Source organism: Pituophis catenifer, unplaced genomic scaffold, assembly GCF_029215685.1.
Source record: "Pituophis catenifer annectens isolate HBS135680 unplaced genomic scaffold, rPitCat1.0.hap2 SCAF_2, whole genome shotgun sequence".
Lineage (NCBI taxonomy): Eukaryota > Metazoa > Chordata > Lepidosauria > Squamata > Colubridae > Pituophis > Pituophis catenifer.
In genome coordinates this window covers 230909209-230936628 of record NW_027256882.1, presented here as the reverse complement: position 1 = coordinate 230936628, position 27420 = coordinate 230909209, and the positions used below count along the sequence as shown (strand labels likewise).

Sequence of the window (27420 nt, the reverse complement as noted above, 5' to 3'; positions counted from 1 at the left end):
GGTCTCTGGAACTGTTATGGGGTCTTTGGTGCTTTCTGAGCTTTGTTGTTTTCCTGCAAGCACCAAGGACCCCACAGTTCAACCCTGAAATTCAAATATTCTCTTCTAAGAATAAGAGTCCCCCCCTCCCCACAACAGTGATTTGTTGAACAAGTCAGAACGGTATGGCTCACATGCCACCCTAAGTTAACAACCAAACACACTGTGGTTTACAGCCACATGCAAAGCGGGTCACTACAGCTGTACTATAGGAAGAAAGACATATTAATGGAAACCATATGCTGAAACCATATCTGGCACTAACATCTACAAAGTTGCCAAACAATTCACTTCATATAATCACACAATGTTTTTGTTTAATAAACTCATTCAGGAAAAAAAAAAAAAACTCTGGAATGGGAAATACCTTTTAATATACATCATATGTTCTTAGCGTAAGTTGAAAAAGCAATAACATCTGTTTGCTGGTTTCATACTGTATCACACAAAAGAAGGAAAAACTAGAAAAAAATCTTTTCTTACAAGTTACTTATGTTTAATGCTTAAAAGTTTGAATGCACAAACAATAACCTACCATTATAGAAGTACTTGTGGTCAATACAATGTATTAGAACTATGTACAATGACACAGTTTAGTATCAAAATCTTTCTACACTGTAGAGTATTACGAAACTGTTAATGACATCAAACACTGAGCACTTAACACATTATTATTATTATTATTAATATTATTATTTGCTACCACATTTGGAACTTCAATGAACAGTCCATTTTAACTTGCAGCATTAACCCATTTCTAGTATGAAATTAAGTAATTTTCTACTTACACAATAAAGGTTTATCTACACAGTTCTTTTGATTTTGATCCATAGCAGCAAAGGCACTGTACATCAGCAGATCCACAGACTTAAAAGGTTTTTTTTTTTTTTTAAAGCATTCAAAAGGAATATGTCACAGATCATAGTTTAACAGCAACAACAACAACATAAAAAGATAACACATGGTTTCTGGCACAATGGCTCAGCCTGCGTCCATTTCAGAGACTTTCAACTAAGACTTGGATAGAACTGGCGGTAAATAAAGCAAGTCCTTCTCCGAGTGAAAAATCCATTTTGTTCTGCACTTCAGAATGAGTGCTCTTCTAAATTCTAACTCTGAGGTCCTCACTTTTATAGTTTGTATTTGTGTCGGAATCCATTCCCTTCTCAGTGCCATCTCCAATGAATGTATCAAATATTTTTTTCTGTAATCTTTAGAACTGCAAAATTGCCCAAAGGCGTGTATCTTTCTTTTCAAAGAAATGTAGCAAAAACATCCAGAAAGAATGAAGATGATCTTTGAGACACATTATTGTACTTCTCTCTGAAATATACAAAATAAAAGTGATATTAAAAATTCTGACCAATGCATTCTACTTAAATGTCTCAAAGTATAGCCATTATATACTCTACAGGGGGTTGACAAAACACTGTCAAATGGCTGCTTAAAATAACTTGTTAAGAGCATAGTTGGTTTTGGCATGTATTTTCACAATTTCTTGTATTTAATTTTCCCTTAGAAATATGAACTTACTGAATTTGCTCAAAATATGGGGTCCACAAAAACATGCATGATCCCACATGCCTCTGCATGTGGTTGCCTCTCATAACAGAGCATATCCTCAAAACAATATTATTATTTTTAAGCAGGTCTTGAGGAAATACTCATTTGAATCAGAAATGGATATTATCTGAACTACCTAAATGATTTGTAAAACATCATAAGAATATTTAGTTTGTATACCAAGCCACCAGAGAAAACATGAGTCACTGACAACTCAGGCTAAAATAACAAGAAAGTGGTCTTATTAAATAAAACTTGCAGATGAGTAGAGGCTATAGAACACGGGTGTCAAACGCGCCACATCACGTTCCCATCACCTGAAGTTTTGCGACATTTTTCCCATTCGCAGAGCTGGGATGGGCGTGGCCTGCATATGATGCATCTGGCCCGCGGGCCGCCAGTTTGACACCCCTTCTATAGAACATGGTAAAATAGGATTTCACTCCTTTCTAATTTTTGATGGATACATATTTTGCAAGAAAGAGAAAGAGAGAGACTACAATGCAATATAGATTGATAAAATGTATAGATTTGTTGTCCATTATTGTTTTTAGACATAAACCTCAAGTACAGTTTGGTAATTGTAATTATCGCAATCTTCCCTGACCTGAGTTCCTTCCAGATGTGTAAACTTTAGGAAAAAGCAGTGGCTGGGAATTTGGGAAGTTGAAAGTCAACTCAACTGGATAGTGTCCAAGTTGCATAAGACTCTGCTCTGGGAATAAATCTGGCTAAGCCTTGGATTTACAAGCTTCCTTTTATTCTAGAGCAACTTCAAGGAGATCAAAAATTATTCTTGGTCATTGGCTGTATTGGTTGAGATAGTTGTTAACATCCAAAACAGCTGAATAGCCTGAGGAAAGCTAGTTTAGGAGAAATAAACACAAGACTATCAACTATGATTTGAAGTACGTTTTTTTTTTTTTATAAATCCCACTCAATATTAACCAGTTTGTCTCAGTAGACATAAGCAGCCATATTTTATTTATAATGAAAATGAATGCTTTTCATTTCATTGCAATATACTACAGAAAAAGCCTGTGGTTTTCGGAAGGTTTATACAAGCAACACTTAATAATAGATTAGTGTTATTTCTAGACAAATCCATAGTCTGGGAGGTGGGCCTATCATTACTGAAATTTCTGTATCCTGTTCAGACATTATGACCATCCATATCTGAATGGCATGATAAGTAATGGAGGAAAGATCCTGTTTCTCTAGCATGTTTCATATTTCATATTTCTACAGGCTAATGTGAATTAGGTCATTGCCATTTGTAATACTGTATTCTTTTTAAACTACATGACTTAATGAAACTCTTGGCTTAAATAATATCTGCATAACTTATGCAGATATATATATAATTTGCATGCACACACAGACATCATATTTTCCCTTTGCTTCCCAACAGTCACATACAACCCAACAACGTAAAAGTCATCAAGAATGCAACACACCTTCAAATCCAAGGCAGACGCTGACTACTTTGTTTAGTCAGTTCCTTGTTAGAAAGATTTCTTTAACAAAATAAATACATTACAGCTATGTTACATAATTAAAAGAGTCAGTTCCCTGTTAAGTATGCTTATTCCATCTTCTTCCAAGTAGATAGCTGAAGATTTGGTTTTATATGTTCTTAATGAGCGCTTGCTATTAAATAGCAAGTCTAGTGGGAAAATTCCACAACCGTGTTGAACATTTTCATCCCTCAGATCGGGAAACGAGAAAAATAAAAGTAATATACAGCAAAGTGCTACTAGAAGGAGTACGGTTTTCATTCAGATTTGTCTCTAATAAATAACTTCATAGACTGTAGCCTTCTTGTCCCCAGAGCCAGTGACAATGTATTTGTCATCCACAGAGATATCACAGCTAAGTACAGAAGATGACTCTTTGGACTAAAACAAGAAGAAAAAGAAAAAGCATGTGTTAACCATTCTCTGCATAAATCAGATGAAATAGTAAATTAGTTCCTTTTAAGAAATAAAACAGTTACAGGATGGTTCAATTATACATTTCTGCTTCCTGTCTGGTATTATTCTCCAGTCTGTGAATCTTCAAACTTAATTGCAGTTAACTCTCCAGGCTTGAGAGAATAATAAGGTTGTACTTGGCATACATGTACTCTTCTCTAGAGATTAAAATCAACAAAACACACTTGTTACACAGTATTATTTTCTTTCTTGCAGCCTTGAAGAGTTTAAATAAAACAGAAGTGACCTAATGTGTATTCATAACCAATTGGGATAACCAGATGTCTAAAAGCAGCCCACAGAGGAGGCAGTTTGTGATAGAAAATGAATGGTTTGGTTTGCTTAAATACAGTTCAAAGCCTACTTTTAGCTGAAAAAAAAAAAATCAGTCAGATGCTCCATGCGGTGGAGAAAAAACTTGGAACCTAGTTTGAATTCAGGCTTCGCAGGGGGAACAATTAGGCCTCAGTGATCCTGTCAGCCAATTGTGGTTTTGCTGCCTGATTGTGGGAAACAGGCCTCAAACCAAATAGAGGCGTGGCATGAGAAAAATGCAAAAGGCAGACCGAGTGGGGTGAGAGGAAGGCTCAGGAAGGCCAGACTCCAGAGTAGCAAAACAAGATCCTTGGGATCAAGAAAACAGATCCTTGGAATCAGGAAAACAGATCTTTGGGATCAAGAAAAGAGTGGGAAATATGCCCACACGTGCTTCCGAGACAAATGATTGAAGTCTCCATACTTGGTTTCAGAGTACTACCCAAAGCCACCAAAAGCACTTTTAAATTCTCCCTAGTGAGTCATATGCCTTGTTTCTCTTTCATTGCTTCTACTGTTTTGTTCAACATTGCACGGATTTCTCCTATTATAGCATTTATCCTTGTGGTTATCATACTGTTGTTATTGTGTGTACACGTGTTTACATGCACGCATGCCTACCACAAAAAGTTCTGATTGCTACAAAGATTCCATTTTGTAATAGGTGTGGAAGAAAAACCACTGTTATTTCTCTTTAATAGCAATTTCAGCAATGGGGTTGGAAATGGATTCAGCATAAAATGAAAGGCTTAAAAACAGCAAGGCTTTAAAATGTTATATAATGTTCTCAAAGGATGAATACTGCAACACTACTGAGAGCAGATTTGGTCAACGGATGTGCTTTGTAAAATCTACCACTGACAGAGTTTATACAGTACGGGCAATTATTATCTGACATAAGCTAAAATCAAATGAAGCACTTAAAACTCATGATATCAGTCCATCCCTGGGATTTGCCCAGAGAATATTCATATTATCTTCCTCCATTTCTCCTTCCTGAACTGCTCTGGACTGGATCGTTAGGTCTACGTCGGGGATATCCAACCTTGGCAAGTTTAAGTCCTGTGGATTTCAACTCCCAGAATTCTCCAGCCAGCATGACTGGCTGGGGAATTCTGGGAGTTGAAGTCCAGAGTTCTCAAAGTTGACATGGGTCTACATGATTTGGGGCTGAAGGGAGAGGGACCGGGTAATGATTTTTACCTGAAATATACTGGCTCCATAGGGTGTTCTCCATGCATTCAGAAGATTATCCTTTCCAGTGCTTACAAACCACTTGCCTGAAAACACATTTTATATTATAATTAGAGGAAATGGATTAATTCTACATCAGCAAAGCTCCACTTCTTATTTCCCTGTTTCCATTTGTGTTTTCTTCTGGTCAAAGCAATACATTGCACCGAACATTCAGTCACACATGCACATTTAAACAGTATTTTTCCTTTTCTGTATCTATTAGAAATATATTGAGCAAACAGACGATAAAGCCAGCATTTACTAAATTGCTTACCACAATGGGCAAATTTAAGGGATAACACACAACTCTCGTGAAGATGGAGCTGATACTTGTCTGGTTTTGTGACATGCAACACTTCAACATTGCTGTTCTCCATCCCTACTGCCAACCATTCTCCAGTAGGGCAATAGCCCAGCGAGAAGATCTGAAATTATAAATGCACACAGATTATTATGACTTAGATATCTAGTGACATAATTATTGTTCTTTGAAAGACAAAAACCAAAAGAAAAGAAAAAATTGTCTACGGTTTTCTTTCAAAAGATCTATTGATCTATTGCAGTAGATCAATATAATAAGTTCCTATAACTAAAACCCAATTAATGCTGGGTAATATTAAATGCTATTGCTCAGAGGGACTGAAGTAATATTCTTAAAGAAATTATCTTGATGTAAATTCTACAGAAAGGATAATGATTATCTAGAGCAGCGGTGTCCAACCTTGACAACATTAAGATTTTTGGACTTCAATTCCCAGAATTTCCCAGCTAGCATGACTGGCTTGATTCTGGGATCTGAAATCCATAATTTTAATGTTGCTAAGGTTGGACATCTCTGATCTAGAGGACTCATTCAGTCTGACAACTTGTGAATAAGACTCAATAACTTCTTGGGGATCAAGAAAGAACTGTTATCTCCCCAAATCTACAATGTTAAAAAATTCTTCTTTTCATGGCCTAATCTAGAAAGCAAAACTGAAGAGAACAATGACTTCCATATGTCATGGGTTCTGTAGAAGAGTACCTGGGATGTGAAGTCATGCTGCTGCAGTTGTCTCCCTTCCCTCAGGTCCCAGGATCTCACAGTATTGTCCAAGCCTCCCGTCCAGAGCTTAGTGCCATCATTAGAAATGTCAATGCAGCTGGCTCCATCTGTGTGGCCCTGGAATTGCCTAAAGATGCCAAGTTGGGAGACAATCACTTTGGAAAACTTTCTTCTGCTAAAATATTGCAAAAGCTTCCATGCCGATTTTAAAGAGTTCCTCCAAATAATAGAGAAAGCAAAGCAATGATTTTTTAAAGGGGAGAAGGACATCTATTGAATTTTAAAATGCTGGAAGCACTTTTCTGAATTCTTGCAACTATTTGAAATTACAAAGGCAGTGAAAAGAGTGACTTACAATCAATCCTTGCATTTACGAGTGTCCCCATAGTCACATGATCAAATTTCAGGTTCTTGGCAACTAGCATGTATTTACAATGGTTGCAGCATCCCAGGGTCATGTGATTCCCCATTTGTAACCTTCCCATCTGACTTCTGATAAGCAAAAGTCATGGGCGAAGTCACATTTGCATCTCGAGCATATGATTTACTTAACAACTGTAGTGATTCATTTAACAGCCATGGCAAAAATTGTGAAATTAGACATGATTCAATAAGTGCCTAGCTTAGCAATGGAATTCTGGCCCCAAATATGCCCACACGTGCTTCCGAGAGCCTTGGTAGTACAGTGGTCTAAAGCACCCTGTTATTAAGAACAGCTGCCTGCAATTACTGCAGGTTTGAATCTCTCCAAGGCTCAAGGTTGACTCAGCCTTCCATCCTTTCTAAGGTAGGTAAATTGAAGACCCAGTTGTGGGGGCAATAAGCTGACTTTGTATAAATATACAAAAAGAATGAAGGCTTTTGCTTAGCGCATTGTAAGCCGCCCTGAGTCTCCGGAGAAGGGCGGCATATAAATCAAATTAAAAAAAAAAATGTGGTCATAAGTAAAGTAAAACTATCTGTATAGATTAAGACTGCAAAGGAAAGGACATTTTCAAAAGCATAAATGCAATGGGGTTTGATATTTTTAAAGGCCCTTAGCAAGGATATGTGTTTTATTACAATATAAGGTTAACCTGCTACATTAACACATTTTTTAAAGTCTGGCATAGAGCAGCATGGAAATATCAGCAATAAACAAATTAATAAATAAAGGGTTACGTTTGGAGAAGAGTTCTGTATCATAAAAGCCCTCAATTCCAGTTTTTTAAATGCTAACTGTTTCAATAAAATAATGCCTCTTACTGTGATATTTATTCTGAAGAGATCTATGTACCGTATTTTTTGATGTATAAAATACACTTCCCCCCCCAAAAAAAAGTGGGTGGAAATGCCTGCCCACCCGCCGGCCCCCACCCTTCGGCTTCTGCCTCCCAGCAATTTGCCTCCTTGCAGCAAACAGCAAGGTCAACTTCAGCATCGCCTGATTTAGCACGAGCAGCTTATTGGTGGTTGGATCCGCCTCCCAGAATACCACCTATCAGCTGTTCCAGGCTGCAGGGATCGCCACCGCCCATCGCCACTGTAGTCCATAGCTGCCTCCGCCTATCACCATCTCTGTGTGCCCCATTTTCGGCCTCCACGCGTCCCATTTTCAGCCTCCGTGTGCCCCATTTTCAGTTTCCGTGTGCCCCATTTTTGGCTTCTGCGTGTCCCATTTTCAGTCCGTTCCAAGCGGTGGGGATAGGCAGCGCCGGCGGCAATCCCCATCTCCTGGAACGGGCCAAAAATGGAATGCATGGAGGCCAAAAATGGGGTGCCCGGAGACAGAAAATGGTGCATGTGGAGGCCAAAAATGGGAAGCAGAGGTCAAAAATGGGGCACGTAGAGGCAGTGATAGTTGGCAGCGGCGATGGCTGGCACCGATCCCCACAGACTAGAACAGCTGATAGGCGGTATTCCGGGAGGCTGATCCAACTGCCAGTCAGCTGCTTGTGCTAAATCAGGCTGTGCTGAAGCTGACCAGGCTTGCTGTTTGCTGTAAGGAGGCAATTGCTGGGAGGCAGAGGCAGATTTTTTTTTTCTTGTTTTTCTCCCCAAAAACTAGGTGCATCTTATAGTCTGGAGCATCTTATATCCGAAAAATACAGTAATTCAAAGAATGTTCCAGTTATGATTTTTGGGGAATATAATCAAATAAAGATATTTAACAGCTCAGTATATACCCAGGACCATGTCTTCTATCCGAGTAAGACCTTTTTTAAATGATATTTAAAACCAATTCTTTATATATATATATTTTTAAAAAAACCAAGATTCTTAAGCACCTTCAATCATTGATAAGACAAGTACATCCTGCATATGACCAATTGTTAACTCTATCATTTGTTGCCATCCATGTCGCTCGTCATGCCTAGGGCACAATTATCCTTACAGAGCCTCCATGGAGGCTGCCTAATATTGCCTGGTATTCCAGGATCCTAAAACAGAATGGGCATCTTGCTATGCAAAGACATCTACACAGAAAGGTTGAAAAGAAGAGGGAGATGGATGGAGTAAGCATTTTTCTCTCTGCTTTCCTTCCACACAGTTGATCTGATAGGCTCTGTGAACATCTGAGCAGGACTTCAAAGTGGTTTTAATACAGAATATCCTCCATTTGGTTATGAGCTGATGACATCTCATGTTTTCACAGAGAATTATTCTTTAGATTCTGCACAGGCTATTCGTTTTCATTTAGTTTTCCTTTCCACTAGAGATAACTGCAAACCAATATATCTGTGAATTCCCAGCCTGGGGCTACTCATACTCTTATCTCTATTTAATTAGGTTTACTACCTGCCCTGCCCTCAGATCTCAGGAGCAAATTAAATTCAGACATAACATTTCTTTTCTCCCCCCCCCTCTGCCCCCAGGACTCATAATGAGACAAAGAAGAAACAACAAAGGCAAAGATGGATTTTTTTAAAAAAAGAATAAAAACACAAATGACTGGTATACTAGTGACACTCTTTGGCAGGATCCCAAAATCATATCTACATGGTTATTACCATCTGCAAGCATATATTTTCTATTGCCATCCAGTTCTTCTTTATCCAGTTACAGAGACACCGTTTTATTTTAATCTCCCTACAATATCTACATATAATTGACATTCTAGTGGATGCCCTGAGGCATCCTATGAATTTGGAAAATCAATAGAGTCTTGCACGAATCAGAAATCTAGCTCTTCACTGCCAGCTGACAGGCAGGCAGGCAGGCAGGCAGTAAGACAGACACACACTCAAGCTCAGCTTAAGGTTGAAAGAGCGGCTAATGGTTTCTGTTGGGAAACAGCACTTTGCTGATGAATTTCTTCCACGATGGAATGAAAAGGTTGCAAGGCACACAACAGGCCCTGTCATTCTTCCCTGTCTAAAAGACAGAACATCAAAGATGGGAGAAAGATTCTGAAAGGTAAGGCACAGTACTTCAAAACATGGCAACAGTTTCCTTTTACCAATGCTTTTTAATCTTGTTTGATCGACCTACCTGACCAGGGTCTGATTGTGTAGGTCCCATACTGCAATGTTCCCATCGCTACAGCAGGAAAAGCACACCTTGGAATCGGGGCTGATTGCTAGAGCATAGCAGGCAGGAGCCGAAGATGTCAACTCTGCTTTTATACGTGGAGTGGGCGCTGCCAGGTCCCAAATGGATAATGTGCTGGCTTCCCCACCAACTATCAGGGTGCGGCCATCGGGGAGTAATCTGCAGGAGCGGATGTAGTTATCCCTGTTCTGTAGAGACAGAAAGCACCACCAAGAGATTACTCAGAAGAAAGAAAAGCAATAATAAAATGAAACTGAAATCTATAAAATTACGGTATTCCCTCTTGGTTTTAATGAGCTCGTGAACTATAGGAATGCAGGGCTAAAAAAATAATAATGAAACAATGCTTTGTTGTTCTTTAAGATGCAGCCATATTCTCAGCAAAGAGTTATCTTTGTAAAATATGTCCCTACGACTAATAAGTTCCAAAAATCTGAATGCTCCAGCAAGGGTGATCTAGTAAAATACAGATGGATCTCTTTCACAGAGGTTTCATGATCTGTAGATATATGCTGAATGACAAAAACACCACATCTATGGGTAGGAGAAAGATTTGGTCCTAGAGCCCTGAGAAATAGCACGATCCCTCCCTCCCTCCCTCCCTCCCTCCCTCCCTCCCTCCCTCCCTCCCTCTCTCTCTCTCTCGCTTTTGAACTTGATGCTAAGATCCATCAGGAGTAGAGAGAGTTTCCTTTTCTCTCCCAAAATGTTGTGCTAAATCTGCCCCTTACTTCATCACAGTTCTCTGCTGTGCATTTGTTCATTTTCATTGTGGAGGAAATAAAATGCAGGAAGATGAAGATAACACAAGAATGCTGCAGATCACTGGGAAATTGTGGGGGCAGAGGACGGGTGCAGATTTCTGCACATATGCAAAATGAGAAACAGATCAGAACAGCACGTCAAAAAACGAAGATAAATTAAATTGTTTAATGTGGATACTGGGTTCTAGCCTATAATTAACAGCTACACGAAACCATGGATGAGACTGCTAATAACAAGGCCCACCTGTACCTTTCGTAATCTGCTCATAGAGTTCAGCCTACTTTCATTTGGTAGTGTTTTCAGTAAAAACAACAATGTTAAATACGGGAATAAGGAAATGCTCACCAATGGGGTTCTGGTTATCATATAGAATTAATTAATATTCTCCTATCTATTGTGGGAGTTTTACCTTGCCTCAGTGTACTAACAGAATTCTGCCATTTGGATTTGGATGATTCTTATTCAAAGATGAGAAAATAACAGAGGCAATTGTTTCTTTGTGTTCTAAAAAGTACCAACCTATTGAAGTGTAGTGAATCAAGCTTTAAAGTGAAGAATATGGAATTAAAATTTTACTTCTAGCTAGTTATGCTTAATGGTGTTTCTATTAAGGTATCCTACTGTCACATTGGTTTCAGTCAATGGCAAAGCTGATGAACTTTTAAAAAATATGTCCCAAAGGATTGGGAATCCTCCAGTACAAATTTGGACAGGCAAGAAAGACTTTTAGAAGACGGTCTTGTGGCATGAGGAATATGGTTGTATTTATAAACAAGGATCTTTCTACCTCTCGATTTAACTACATTGCCTACCTTTAGCCACGTAACCAATATTCTTAAGCATGATATTTCTATTAAAAAGTGGAGAGATCCTTTTAACATTCATTAAATTCCATCGTTTATAAGAAATGGTTAAAGAATTAATAAACTAGTAAAGCTTAATAATTCTTAGCCACTTATATCTACACATTACAATATCACAGCCACTGAATTATATACACATGCCATAGATAATCTTCTAAGGCTATCATTCTCATGGGTTACCCCAATAAAGATTTCTTGTTATTTTTACTCACCAAACAATCCAGCTGAGAGACAGGACTTTTGTTTCCTGGATGACTGATATCCCAGACCTTGACACATCCTTTTCCACCAGTATACACGTGCCTTGTTGGATTGCTAATAGTAACTGCACATACCACTTCCCCGTGGTTTAGAGTGTTAATCTGCCGAGCATGACGTGGAATTCCTGGCCCAATGAGGGCATCAGGAGGGAAAGGTACAGGTTGCATCTGACCATCAGCGCTTACATGAAATGAGTACGCTCTAGGTTAAGCAGAGAGAAATCCTGTTTTAATTACTCATCTACTAACCGATGACAACTTTCTAAACATGGTTAACGCTAATGTACAGTTTGTAAACTACATAATGTTATACTGTTATATTTTAGGTTGTTGCTGAGTGGAAAAGATATTTTTATTTTGAATGGAACACAAGGCAGCTTGGGGCATTCTATACAGTCAGGGAAATAGTAACCTGCAAGTAATTTATCAACAAGTTTCTGCAAATGTTCTTTCAGGGGAAGAGCATTCCAGTGCTTAAAATTGCTATGTTTAAGGTATCATGTGTTGAAGTCCTTAGATAAAACTTTATTAAAGTTGAACTAGAGCCGTGTTGGTGAACCTTTTCAGCACCACGTGCCGAAATGGGAGCATGTGTGCATGTGCGCATTGGAAACCGGAAGAGCAGCCGCCCGGCGCGCACATGCACCCTGGGTGGTTGCTCTTCCAGTTTCCAGCACTCCTGTGCACATGAAGGCAACCTGGCCGGCATGCCGGAACCTGGAAAAGCAATGGGCAACAGCTCTGTGTGTCACTTCTGGCATGTGTGCCATAGATTCACCATCATGTATCTAGAGCATACTGTAAGGAAATGTATAGTTAATAGATACAATGTCCACATGGAAATCTAATTTAGGATAGTGAAGATAGCTCACAAATGTCTTCCTTGAAACAGAAACCTGCCTCCTTTTTTGCAGAAAAAGAAAGTAAACTTAATTAAAATATGTCAAGGAAATGGTACTTAGTGCTACTGTATATAAAAGTTATGGATTAAAATGTCTATCAATTCCAACCATTGCTCATACTGGCTGGAGATAATATCAACTGCCATCCAAAACAGCTGGAGGGTTTTACATTGCCTGTTCTTTATTTTCAGATAAATAAATACTATCATATAGTCTACTGAGTGATTGAAAATGTAATCACATTATAAAAAAATATCTGAAAGGACTTAAGCTACAAAGGCAAGAATTTGAGGAGATTAAACTATTCGCCAATGGCTGCCAAACTTCTACTTATAAAGGATCTAAGTCCTAAGTTACGAACTGAACATGGCAATTCTATTATTTCATGAATGGTATCATTCAGGATAGGTCAACTAAATATATTTTCTATATATAGATCTTTTCTACATATATGATCATCCTACACCCATTATATAACTGGGCAAGTCATTCTCCTTAGTCTTATTGGACTTTATTTAAGTTGCTGCTTGCTTTCACAAGAAGAGCTCAAATAATTATACTAGATTTGTTGTGTACTTTTCTCTTGCCGAGAAGTGAAGGAGGTGAAAACTCTATACTTTATTTCTATAATTGTTTCTCTTAACAACCAAGCTAGTTACAGTAGGTCAGCTAGTCAATTTCCTCAAAGATCCATTTGTGCGCTATGATATCATAATTCTTTTTCGGTATTTTCAATCAAACAGAACACTCCAGTGTTCTTTTGTGCAACGTTGTTGTTTATGGAATCCAGTAAGTCTGCATTTCATCGCAGGGCTTCTTTTGTGCACAAAGGAATTATTTTTAAAACAGAGGGGCAAAACACTAAAGACATGCACACCACAGAGCCTTTTGTAATTTGTCTTTCTGTGCCAAGCAGAGTTACCTTAGTCCAGCATGCCCCATTGCAGAAACATAACCCCTTCCCTATGCCCTTCTTTTATCCACGGCATCTGATACCCTTGGCATATAGTCTCCTACAGGAAAAACTGCCAAATAGGCTTTTAAGATTAAAAGGAGGATTAACCACCCTCTGCCACACATGGAATTCAGTATCGAGAGGAAGCAAAGGGAACAAAAGCTTAATAATATGATTGAGTTAGTGTGTTTAACACTCACGGTTTTCCTCCTGGGATGCCTGTCAGATTCGGAGGAATGCCTGGGACTCGCATATGATGATGTGGATCAAAACCAACCTGGAGTTTTCCCACAAACAGAACAAAGAAAGTTTTAAGCATTAATGGGAAATGCTGGAACGCTGCTTTTCAGTCTTACATCAAACGTTACTATGGAGAGCAATTCTACAAAGATTAAAAACCATACTGGACTGTGCCAAGGTCCACAATTCAACATCCTGTTTCTAAAACTAGCCACTCATTTGCTTCAAAGAGACTTTCCACCTCATCAAATAATATTCAGAGACACAGGGCCTCTGAAGATAGTGGCAAGGAAATCCTTTAAGGCATCAATTATCAGGAAAGCGGTAAACAGAAGTAGAAAGCAGCCCTGGAGAGATTAACTGAAATTCAAAATTCTATCCGTTCGATAGATGCCTGGGAAAATAAAAATGGAACAGCAGTTATCTGGTGCCTGGAAAACTTGATGTACCAGGTGAGCCTCTACGGGAAGTGTCACAAGTGGGAGGAAGGTCCTGTGTCACCAGTCAGCTGGGAAGGTTGCAAATGGGGATCTCATGACTCTGGGATGTTGCAACCCTTGTAAAGACATGCCAGTTGCCAAGGAGGCAAATTTTGATGACATGACCATGGAGATGTTGTAATGGTCATAGGTGCGGGATCTCATCATATGTGACTATTTTCAGTGCCATTGTAACTTTGAACAATTGCTTAATGAACTGTTGTAAGTTGAGGACTACCTGTATTCAAAACTTTCATAATCTGGACAAAGAATGCAATGTCCACCTTTTCCCCCCATCCCCACCCCCCTTAATCAGTCCCTAGATAAGCACAAAGGTTGACAAGTGGTAACTCATGCAATCACAATGTATTGCCCGGCAGAGAAATAGACAAATACTTCTGAATTGCAGTCACTGGAATTAAGTCATTATAATGTCCAGTGTCCTCCATGGTATAGATTGTCTCTAACACAAAAAATACTATCAGCAACCATTATCTTAAGTAAATCCCATTTCTCAATGAACACTTCAATTTTAACCCAGCAAACAGTGAAGTCTTTATAAGCCACCATCTTATTGAAAACAAGCTCCTCCCAGCATAATCACCTTTTACTATTGTATAATATGCATGAAACGTACCACTGGAGATCTTCCATAGGCGGCTGCAGCAGCGGCAGCTGCGGCTGCTGCACTCATCTGAGGAGAGATGTTATGCAAACCCGCATATGCGGCTCCAGGACTGGTCAGTTCACCATTCATTCCAGCATGGGGTACTATTCCAAACGGGGCAGGATAAGGGCATGGGACTGCCATGGGTGTTCTTAATCCTGAAGCTACAAAAATTAAGAAACGGGAGAAAAGGAAAGACTATTTAGAAATCATATCATAAGAAAATGCTGGACTGAGGAAAGGGAAATTCAGGTGGGTAAGAAAAGAAAAACAAGCTGTACATTACAAGGATCCTGTACTGGATTATCTCAGTTTTTAGAGGGCTAAAATAGAGTGTCATAATTCCTTTGCAAATTTACTCAAAGAGATTCTTCCCAAGTTCTCCATGATTGAAGAGGTCCCAAATAAAATTGAAGGAATTGGACCTAGGATCACGGAACTGGAAGAAGCTATTTCAGTTCAGTGGAGGAATTCAAATGAAGAAATCCCTGCCCGGCGGCTATCTAGTCTTCTACCTATGCAGAAGAATGAAGTTCACCACCTCCCTAGTCAACGGTTTCCCCTATTGACTTGCTTTTTCTGTTAAAAAGTATTATCTTACATTCGACTGATATCTGTCTTCTTGTAACTAAAAACTATAATTTCATCATCAATCAGACCTGGTGCTATTTAATGTAACATTCTTTTAGGAATGAAAAGAATGATAACATATTCCTGCTTGGTCTTTTCAAAACTGAAGATACTCATTTTCTCCCTTTCTTATTAAATGGCTTAATTTCCAGGCTTTTGATCCTTTTTGTTACTCTTTTTTAAACTTTCTTTGAACCCTTTTTTAAGATGAGGTTTCCCAAATCCCTATCAATCCTTTGACCACTGCTAAATGGGACACATTTTTCTTGGCAGAAGAAAAAGAGCCATATTTCATTACCTGTTAGTATTTTAACATTGAGTAGTTGGTACACTGATTTTTTTCTTTTCTTTTTCTTTTTCAAATAAATTGACTCCCCCCCCCTTTTTAAACATTTCTTTTGTAGTTCTCAACAACCTACACTAATCTCAACATACATTCTCAGTAGTCCTTCTGACACCTTTGTGCTGTGAGGTATCTGGTATTTTCTTGAGGTATAGTTTGTTTTATTCTATTTTCAGATAGCACATCCTAAAATAACGCAGCTAGACTGACTCCTATTTTTTCCCTTGGATTTTTTAATTTAAACATATAGATCCTTTTTAAGGACTTTCACGCATCCTATTAGCTTTCTTCCCTGAAATCATACATATTGCTAACAATATTGGAGTTTATCCTTCCAATTAAAAATGTCATATTCATAAACAAAAGAAATGTTGACTCAAATGTGCTTTTTATTTTTTTTCAAAAGGCAACTGGACTGTTTTTTATTTGAGGAAGAAGAAGATGTTTTGCTTGTTATCCAAGAAGCTTCATCAGTTGTGTAAGAAGCAAAATGTCTTCTTCCTCAAATAAAAAACAGTCCAGGTGCCCTTTGAAAAAAAAAAAAGTCTACAGACATTTCCTATGTTGAGTGCAAATAGCACGTTGTTTTTTTACACAGAGTTATTCAGACACAATTTTTCTCCTATAATGTGGAGTAGAAAGACTAATCCTGTTTTTGAACAAGTTTGTAAGAAATATCCCTGTCTAGGTGTATTTCACTCCTCCCCAATCGGATTCCCTCCAATGTGTTGCGTTACAGCTCATATAATCTTCAATCATAATGGTAGTTAGCTATGCTGATTACAGATTACAGAAGTTGTAGATCAGCCCATTTGGACAATGTCAGACTAGAAAAACCAGATGAGACTTGCCCAAGATGAGGTAGCAAATCTAAGGAAGACATAAAATCTGACCCTAGATCTACATTCAATACTCTACAGTTGTGTGCATGCAACACGCAGCATATACTTGACAGACAAATCTACCCTTTCCCCTCTCCAATTACATTTACTAACCTAATGGATCAACTCCTGGTGGCTTTCCAGGAACAGGCCTTAATCCAGGTGTAGAATTGCTTCCGGGTGTTGGAGCATCAGTACGTGGAGTTGGGGTATTTGATTTAGACACAGGGGTGGTGGATTTCTCATTCTGATATGGAAAGAAGCAGATTTTATGCAAAAAATCACAGTGAATGAAACTTGCACAAGTTGATTTTATTGAGATCTACATTGGTGTACTTTTTAGTAGGCATTAAAACAGGGAACACATGTATGATGTAGCATTTCTTTGGCTATTATAATGAATACTAAACCATTGTATTATTTGAACCAAAGAATTTTGTTATTTCATACATTTCCTTGCCACTCGCCATCCAGAACATGCCAAGTTGAATGATTGCCCAAAGAACAGAATAAAGAACAGAACTAACGAACAATATTTCACTTAAAGAACAGAACAGAGCAAACAATATTTCATTTAACAAAATGCAGGATATTGTATTATCCAATAGCAGTCCAACCTGCAGTTGGTTGTGCTAACAATAGAGTTCAAGCAAATTGAATGATAGAAGCTGAGACAGTATTGAGAAATAGCAGTGGTTGTTTGAATCTAAATCTGCAAAATATTAATGGCATATTACGCTCATGAGAATTCAGTCTTATTTACTGTTAACATGTAATATGAAACTAATAATATTCAAACATCAGCTTTTTCTAAATACTCAGAATGTGAAAAATCCCTTTACCTAATTTATAAACTAGAACATGGTATTATAACCACACAACATAACCAAAACAAGCAATACCTTTAAAACTCCTGTATTAGATTACTTCAGTTCCTTAGATTGTCACAATTCCTTTGCATATTTGCTTCGCAGATTATGCATATTTACCTAGAGCCTATCTAAAACTGAATAAAATGAGACATAGAATCACAGAATTGGAAGACGCCTTTAAAGCTCCACGTAGCAGTTAAATGAAGGCATCCCTGCTGGATGGATATCCAACCTCTGCTTGAAATTGTTCAGCAGAAAGAAGTTTAACAATCTTCCTAATTACGGTATATACTATGTTTATAGTCAACTCTTTTTATTAGAGTTGAATTTTTTCTTTACATTAAATAGGAATCCATCTTCTGTATTTTTGAATTTGTAAGAAAAAAATAGTCTAACCTTAGAAAAAGTTAAGGATTTTAGTGATTTGACTAAGTCTATCCTATTAATTTCCTGAAATTGCAACAGTGTTGCTTATCTCCTGGTTGAGACCACCAGCCCTATACTCTTTTTTTAGGGGGTGGCAGGGGGATTACTGGCGACTGCCTAGACAAGTCCCTGCAGTTTCCTTGGCAAGGTTTTTTGGAAGTAGTTTACCATTGTCTCTTTCCTAGGGCTGAGAAAGAGTGGCTGGCCCACAATCACCCAAACTGGCTTTGTGCCTAGTGCAGGATCAGATCTTACATTCTTTCAATTTCTAACTTGGTATCTTAACCTCTACACAAAACCAGCTTTCTTCTATTATTAACTCAATTTTCAAGCAAAATATTATTGGGTCAAATTTGAAAATGCTGGATTACCAAAATTCATGTAACAAGCATTATTTGAAGTATATGCCAGAAGATGACAACAGCAAGACATTTCTGCATAATTACAGAAAAACAGGGTTGTATCCTTTGTGTTATTAAGAGTTAAACGTGACTTGGAGAAGTTCCTTTAATAATTAAGCGTGTTACAGGTTCAAAAAAAAAAAAAAAAGTTGAATGCTACCTGAAATTTATGTTTGAACCTCCTTAGTGTGACAATTTTGTAACATCAAAATTACATATGATCCTCCAAACATCTTTAAAAACTGCCACCAAAAGACTTTAAAAACTGCCACTAAATTGCACGCCTCAGTCTTAAATATTCATGTGAAAATCTTAGGTGAAGAGACTAGTTGTGAGGAAATTGTAGCAGATCGAGATCCTAGAAAAACAACTAGTCGCTCTCATGCAAGTTCATATACATACACAGAATATCAATCAAAGGAAGTCAGTACTGTTCTCAGTTTGCAAGCAGCCTTTCTCTAAATTGTGACTTGTGCAAGAAAAGAAAGGCTATTGTAAATGACATATTATTTCTTAGGCAGAATATGACTGTAGCTGAATATAGCCAAGTAACACAAATAAAGCCAAGAACCAACTCACAACCAAGCAGGAAGCTAAAATTACTGTAAATTGTCATTTCAAAATAAAATAAAATAAGGTTCAAAGAACCCCTGTGTACTCTTATTTATTCACAGAATAGCAAGCTTCCTGACAGGAAAAAAATACAATAAAAGATAGATACATTATTTTCAGACCTGGATAGCTGAATAAATACTTTCTATCACTCCAAAAGATCCTGAGGTGCAAAATATATTTTTTGGGTAGAAATATATTGAACTTAGTGTTATATTATGATGTACTACTGCGACACATCTCATTATCTTCCACCTCAAGTTAGATACCCAACAGTGCACACACAGTTATGAAGATGAATGTGGATTGTACAGTCACTTACAAGGCTAAGTTCTTTGGATTTGGAAGAAGGAGTGCTGCTTGAAGATGCTATTGAGGCTGGGCTAATTGGTGCATCTTTCTTGAGTAGGCGAGCCTTGTCCAAGCCGTTCTCCCTTGGAGAATGTGCTGGGCTTCCTCGTGGAGATGACGGATCCTAAAAAAGAAGCGTAATGATTATCAAGGTCTCCTACTTGTTCCAGTGAATAACTTATGGCTCTTTTGTGATTGCATCCCATAGTGAAGTTCATGAATGGTATACTATATTTTCCTGCCTGCATAAATCATTATTCACAAAGAAATCATACTTCCATCTCAAGATATGGATTAATACAATGATACCTTTTTACTACAGCAAAGCAAAACTATTTTTATATTTTATTTGTTATATTGATTCACCACCAATCTCAGACAAGGTGAGTCTGGGTGGCTTACAAAGTTAAAAGCAGTAAACCATAAAAATATATGTAGCAATAAAAGTTTAGTGATGGTAAAAAGATGGGGGGGGGGGGAAACAAGGTATGCAGGGAGTGAAGTAGGATCTGCTATTAGTGTATAGGCCACCTGCAGTGTAGCACTCCCCCATTTTCTAAGCATCCTCAATGTTACCTGAGGAATACATGCAATAAATTATGCCTCCCAAAGTAAAGTTGCACATACCTCATTGGATACATCAACCACCAAGTTATCATCACTTTTTTCACCATCACTATCCTGCATTGAAGAAGAAAACAGCTAAGTACCCAAAAACACTTGCTTGTCAAAACTATACTTTTCATTTAAATATCAAAAGCTCTAGAAATGCAATGCAAAATGGGGAACAACATCAGTTGGGACTTTTTAAAACTCATTTTAATCCATATAGCTGCCCTTGGGCTGTAATACAACAAGCCACAGTTATATTTTTAAATATTCGGTTAGTAGATCATTGCTTCTGGAGTAATACAGACTAGACGATGAATCAAAATTTGGATGAGCTTATAAAAAAGGAGCTTGGGAACACCAATCTCATCAGATTGCTCGTCAGGAATTTTAAGCTGGCAATGAGTATCCCTCCCTTTCTAATTTAGCATGTTATGTTTCTGGAAGTTGCAACTGGATGTTGCAAATGCAGGATCTGAATAGATAACTGAGTAAAGAACAGGAATCAGTCAGTGCTTATATTATAACAAAATATTTACTTGTTTGGCAGACGTAAACATGTTGGTATTGGCTAAACACTTTAAAACCTGATTATCTGAGAGATTACCTCTCTCATCGCAAACTTCTCTGAATGTTGATATCTGCAGAAAGACCTTTCTGGATAGAAAAAAGCTTGTCTATCTGGTGTGCGGGAGAGGACTTCCTATTGCATCACTCCTAGGTTATAGAACAATTTTCTTGAGAAATGCATTTGGCATTTTAAAAAAAAATTATAAAAATTAGCCCCAACATTTAGAAGATCAGTAAATATACATTTATTTTAGTCTGTTAATTGTGGGATACTTTTAATATCAGGTTTTTGTTATTTTTTAAAAAATAACTGCTCGCTTAAACAGAAAGGCAGAATATAAATTTAAGGTGTATAAAAGAAATGCAACAGCTTTAGGAAAGTTTGCATATTTGTCGAAGAGAGTACTGGGAGATGGTACCATTTCCATTTTGGCATATTTTTTCAACATGGAAGGCATCTGTGTTGAGGAGGAAAGCCAAGCTTGTTATATTTTCTTTTTCCTGACCTAAGTTCAGCTGAGAAGGGTTTTTGGAGACAAAAGACAGGATCCCTTTGTGACTGTACAGAACAGCCTAAAACTCTTTGGGGGTGAAATTGGTGCATCCTTATCGGCAGTATAAAATAACAAATAATAGGGAAAAATATACTGTACATGGTTTCACTCACATAACGAGTTGCTATCTCTTTTTCTTCTGTCTTCTGTTTTTTACTTTCAGAAGAGTAATCTGTTGAGTTTCTGTGCTTCTCGGAGGCTCTAAAACTTGCTGATGGAGATACAGATGAGCTCTAAAATGAGAGGGAAAGAGAAGGAAAGATGACTGATGGCCCAGTCTTCCAGCTTTGCTTATATCACACCCCGATGAGAGAACAAAAGCTATGCCAGCATGGACAGAGCAATCTACGCCTTTCTAAGATAAGCAGATATAAATGATCTCTCCATGAGAGCTGCTCCTGGATCAACACAGCAGCAACTAAAATGCTAGTCTACCACTTCAGAATCAGGTTGCAGTTACCAACAGAGCCATCTGACTTTTATTGAAAGGAATAGGCTGCTGGCGTGCTTACATTACTTGAAAAGTAGACCTGCAACACAACATGGCAAAGTGGAACCATTTCTTGTGAACAGATCTCTGAAAGGAAACGTTTCCAGGTTATCTTTGCAATAAGCTAGTAAGACCGGTTACTAGAGTCCCCAGAGGATGCAATTCCTAATAGGCATCATAGTTTTCTGATGTCAATGGAAAAAAAACTAGGCTAGTTACTTTTCAAGTAGCCACTTTTCAGTTTGTTACATGAAAGATAAAGCTGGGGTACTTCTGCCCCAGCAGATCCATGTACTGGTGCAGGTATTTTGTGTTTTGGTTTCAGTACAAAATCTGAGAGAAAACACTATTTCCTCTGATGTGTGAATGCTGCACAAAAGTTAGTGCCACAATACATACACACACAATCCCCCCCCCCAGCCAAAACCCCACACTGAAATGCTTATAGACCCACAAACGCACACAAGCACATACACAAACTATCCAGCAAACTATATCATAATAATACCATACTAGCATTAGTAATTTTTCTGCAAGATTCAGGACACGTATGAAGGAAATAAAGAAAGAATTGGAACTTATATTTGTTAAAAAAGGACCACTTCTACTCTGACGTGGATTACTGAAAAACAATTAATCAGAGATTCATTGGGTTGCAAAGCACCATTTCAGATCCTTCACTCAGTGGAATGGAATCAAAATTAAAGCCTCGCTAAGAGGTGACTATCTATCTACCTTTTCCATGACCTTCTAGTGAAAGGAGTGAACCCCTCCTCTCTAAACAAATTGGTTTCATGGTGAAACTGTTCCTTCTTCTAACTTAATTGCATTATTCTGCACTCTGCACTTCATAAAACAGAGAACAGTACGTGATAGACATCCTCCAATGTAGAAATACAAAACAATCTGTTTAACTCAGCCAAAATTAACTTTATAGTTATTAGTGAATAATTTCTGAATAATTAAAAAGTAAGGACATAACTAACATTAGATTGGTGGAAGAAAATGATGCAGTCAATATTTTTTGCAACTTTTTGTGTTCCAAGTCCTTGATTACATTTCCTTCATGTAAGAATATCATGCCTGTTCAAACTTTGCAACAAAGATATCAAAAACTAAACACTAACAATGTATTGTTTGTGCAAAGAAACATGAGATGGATACAGAAAGTGTGTATCTGAATATATATCCTATGATTCATGTTTTAGCATTAGTTGACAGAAGCGATTTCCAAGTGGTCTGGTCCTAGGCTGCACCAGTAACGTAACGTAAATAAAAACATAGATTGGACCATAAAAATTACATCAGAAACATACAATTTTGGCGTACCTCTTAATAAGTATGATTTATGTATATTCCATTTTCCATTCCTAGATAATAGCTTTATTTCCCCCATCCTTGTTATTTCTTAATATTATATTGAGAGAGTTTGATTAAAGAAGGGATCAATAGAAAGATGTTTTAAGCTTCCTTTATCTATAAGAAGAAACATTTAGAAGCAGGGCCAGTTCCTTCTATCCCAGTGCTATTAAAATCTGTAGTTTTTTTACACATCTTTATGCAAATTGTCTTATGCATGTCTTAAAAATACCCTTGCTCCATTTATATTCATTGTACAAATGGAGAGAAGACAGATTATAATTTGAATTCAATTCACTATGACTCATCTCTCTCTTTCCCTTTGTAATTGGCTGCAATAAAGGAGAAAACTAATTACTGAATGACAATTAGAATGATGGTTTAAGAGCCAAGAGTAAACTACCACTCTGATTTCAACCCAAGTATTTATTTTCATAAATTTGAAATAACATAGATATATTTTTCTCAATCTAGTTAGCTTCATTGCTACAAAGAGTGTTGCGATCTCTGATTGTGGTGCTTAATAAAATTATAATTTAGAACACCCTACTAGTGTGATAAAGTAGCTAATTATGATTAGCTGTTTAAAGGATGAGCTGCACACTGTGCCAATCTATGCTGCTCAGTAGCTTAACAATTTGGAACATGTGTAGACAAATATGTATTTGCAAGGAGTGCTCTTGTTATGGTACCTGAAGCCTGACCTTGATATCAGAGTATAATAAGCAGAGAGAGACAGTTCTGAGAAAAAGAAAATCATTTTAAAATGAGCATATTAGCTTTCTGATGAGTTCAGAAAGCCAGGCTGGGAGTGTCTAAGAGAAGATTGCGTGCATTTGAATTTTGAGAGAAGTAGTATGACAATTATATCATTACCATTTTTATTTTTTATTTTTTTGTTTCTAAGACATGGCACACAAATAGGAGAAGAGCGGTAGAGCTGGGGGGAAGAGAATGTGGAGTAAAACACATCATCAGTTTAGAGCAGGGGTCTCCAAATTTGGCAACTTTAAGACTCATGGACCAACTCCCAGAATTCCTCAGCCAGCCAGCCAAGTCTTAAACTTTCCAGGTTTAGAGTCCTTGCATTGCCAGAAGAGAACCACATCCAGCCCCCTTGAATTCCCTCGATCTTAATCTAGCACTAGTTTAGCGCTGATGGTTAGTTGAGCAGATACTTGTGTATAGGCTTCAATAAATCATTTATGCTGCAATCTGCACAAATGGAGTTTTGTGCCTCCACTTGATTTCTCTATGCAGTAGGGATGAAGTTATATCAAGAAACCTGAGTGACATCAATTATTGACAGGAAGGATAGCCACACTAGTTCCGGAATCATGAATTCTACTTGTCAGGCTACAATTTAATACTGTAGTGAAAATAATGTTGTTTCCAGATACACAGGAGCTAATTTTAAATACAGGGCAAAGCAATGCTAAACCACTCCTATATTTTAGCAAGAGAACCATATGGGTAGACAGTATGAAGTGACTGACAATATAAAGATAGTCCTCGACTTACAACAGTTCATTTAGTCACCGTTCAAAGTTACAGTGGCACTGTAGTGATTTATGACCATTTTTCACACTTATGACCATTGCAGCATCTCCGTGGTCACATCATCAAAATTTGGATGCTTGGCAAGTGACACATATTTATAATGGCTACAGTGTTCTGGGATCATGTGATCCCCTTTTGCGATCTTCTGACAAGCAAAGTCAATGGGGAAACCAAATCCACTTAACAACCATGTTACTAATTTAAGAACTGCAGTGATTCACTTAATAACTGATGCAAGAAAGCTCGTAAAATGGAGCAAAGTCTCTTAACAAATGTCTCGGTTAGCAATAGAAATTTTGGGCTCAATTGTGATTGTGGGTCCAGATGCTGGATTATAGGTTCCAGAGTCAGATGGAGTTCAATATGTTGCAGAAGAAGAATTAAGGATCTTTTGATGAAGTTTATGACAGGGTCAAATTAACCTCTTTCCAACATCTAGTTGCTGATGTGCCATTTGAGAAATAAAAATCTGAAGCTGCAAAAACAGAAACAGAGTGGGAATATGAGAAAGTTCAACACAGCGGAAGAAGAAATGAATTAATGACATTTTCGGCATCAGCAATTTGAAATGGACTGGAACTGGACACTTTCAGTCAGAAGATCATTTTTGTGTAACAATTATCCAAGGTTTTCCTCTGACCACTGATACAGAAGAAAAAAATGTTTTAAAGTTACTTAAATTCAGTCTGAAATTGACAGAACAACTAACCAAGATGTGCTGCTTGTGATTAGAGACCAGAATTGTCAAAATTGGAAATAGTAAGAAGGAAAACGTTATTGGACAGTGTAGATTTGGACAGTGTATATTTGAATTGGGTGAACAACACATCTGTTTCAGTTTCAGTCACCAAAATGACACCTCCTAGACACAGCCAGCACTAGATAAGTTACCCCAAAATAAATTACAGTAACTGTATTGTTTAGAATGAACTAAGGCTGGTGTGATCCAGTCCAAATCTGGCATGAAAACCTATTACATTTTAACCTTAAACCATCACTATATTTCTTTGAAAAGTAAGTGTGAGGGACAAAAAGGTTATAAGAAGGTAATGTTATGAATACTACTTTGATTTCCTGAAAAAAAAGTGGGACAGAAAATTTTGATTGTAAATGCAACTCTCACTCTCTGTTTTATTAATTCCATGGAAGAAGGTTCATATACTATACTCTATTGTAACTTAATATGAAACTGGCTGGTTTCAGATCTGGTTGATACAACAGAATGAATCTGAAGTAGCAAATTCTCATTTTTTAAATATAAGGTGAGTGAAAACTCAAATATTGAAAAAAATATATAGACATCATGTTCCAAATACAAGAAATTGTAGTAAAATACACAACGATAGAAAGTGTCATATATCTTTATTTTAGGACTAACATTTTGTTCCATATTGAAAAATTACTGATTTTTTATAGTGTGCTGGAATTTCTGTAAATACACGTGTTTTTCCATTTAAAAATCATTTTTAAAATGAATTAGATTTTGACCATTGATATAGTACACAGTATTACTTGCTTCTACCTACAACATAATTTTTAACTTCATAGGCTAAGCTTAAACATTCTGAGAAGTTTCCACATTCCTTTAATTATTGCAATATGATTAATTAAATGCACTGCCATGACAAGAACTGTTTTCCGTTGTTTGAAAACACAGAAATATCTTTGTATTGTTATTTTAAAATGCTTTCTATATGCTGCTGGTGGGATATGAATTAATTACTAAAAGAATTGAATTAGCAAAGATCATGTAGTATGCTGCTAGCAGACCTATGGTTTAAGTACAAATCCCATTTCTCCCCCCCCATTTTTATATTTCACATTTCCTGAAAGAAGCACCCATATCATCTTCCTAATTTTGTTTTCATATCAAACGTGCAATTAAGTCTAGCAAAGGCAATAGGACTTTTGCAATTAGGTCTGGCAAAGGCAATCGGACAAAACAATTGGTCTTGGGTCAATCTAAGAGTCAAATTACTTCCTTCATCCTTTATGGAGATTTAATTTCTTATATGAATGTTCCATACTCATTACCCGGAAATCTTAATCAAAGATTAAGACACACATCTTTTTAAAAGCATACATGAAATTACAGTGGGTTATTAGCTAATACTACAGATACCAATAGCTACATTTAGAGGGTTTTTTTCTACCTAGTTTGATAAGACTAAGCATTTTTTAGTGTGTTTTCTTTATCATCAGAGTTACAATAATTATGTCAGGACTATTTAATGACTTACGGCTGCAAGCCACCTAGAGTTAACTCAGCGAGATGGACAGCACAGCAAGTTTAATAATAAATTAAAAAATAAATAAATGACATTTCCATCCACATGATATCTCTATAGCCAATCCAGTCCCTTGCTAAGGCACTTGATTTCTACGATACGTTAAGCGTATTATAAGAGGAACTACTTCATTTAGAAATGTTCACACTGACCCAGCATAGTGAGAGTGCAATACCACCAATTAGGGTGGATGTAAATGTGATCTACAGGATGGTACTAATCGGACCTATGAATGGAGTTGGTACACTGTCTGTTAACATAATTTTAGATTTCAGCACATTGATGGTAACAAGTCCCATTATGACTGTGCTCATTTTTCCTGATCATTAACAAGGTGATAGAACCTCTCTTAGAAAGTCATAAATATCTCATCAGCATGAGGGCAAGCATCGATGTCCTGTCTGCTTGCAATAATTAGTCCTTCAGATCACTTGAACAAGCCAAAAATTATTATTACCCTTCAACCCCCAATGTCTGCTGAAGATTACTTACATTAACATGCATGGCTCCAAGGGCAATGAAGGGAGGAAAGCAATACAGCTGAATAAAGAAGAAACTAAGCAACTGGCTTTTGCCCAGCCATGCTGTTCAGCCATTTGATAAAGCATCAGGCAGTTGACCTCAGGTGGGCAGAGAAGAAA

The 27420-nt window shown here is 37.4% G+C and overlaps 1 protein-coding gene across 1 annotated transcript in view; it reads right to left on the bottom strand.

Annotated features, from left to right (window-relative positions):
* Positions 1-336: 336 nt before the first annotated feature.
* The window catches only part of LOC139313198 (transducin-like enhancer protein 4), a 164141-nt gene continuing 137057 nt past the window's right edge, over positions 337-27420 (bottom strand). The window contains exons 10-22 of the mRNA XM_070938651.1: positions 21196-21315; positions 19977-20030; positions 19321-19473; positions 16802-16934; positions 14804-14997; positions 13648-13724; positions 11543-11792; positions 9643-9890; positions 6151-6298; positions 5401-5551; positions 5094-5170; positions 3060-3500; positions 337-1362 (exon numbers count right to left, since the gene is read on the bottom strand). Coding sequence (XP_070794752.1) covers positions 3393-3500; positions 5094-5170; positions 5401-5551; positions 6151-6298; positions 9643-9890; positions 11543-11792; positions 13648-13724; positions 14804-14997; positions 16802-16934; positions 19321-19473; positions 19977-20030; positions 21196-21315 — 1713 coding nt within the window. The 3' untranslated portion in view covers positions 337-1362; positions 3060-3392. The remainder of the gene's footprint in view (positions 1363-3059; positions 3501-5093; positions 5171-5400; positions 5552-6150; positions 6299-9642; positions 9891-11542; positions 11793-13647; positions 13725-14803; positions 14998-16801; positions 16935-19320; positions 19474-19976; positions 20031-21195; positions 21316-27420) is intronic.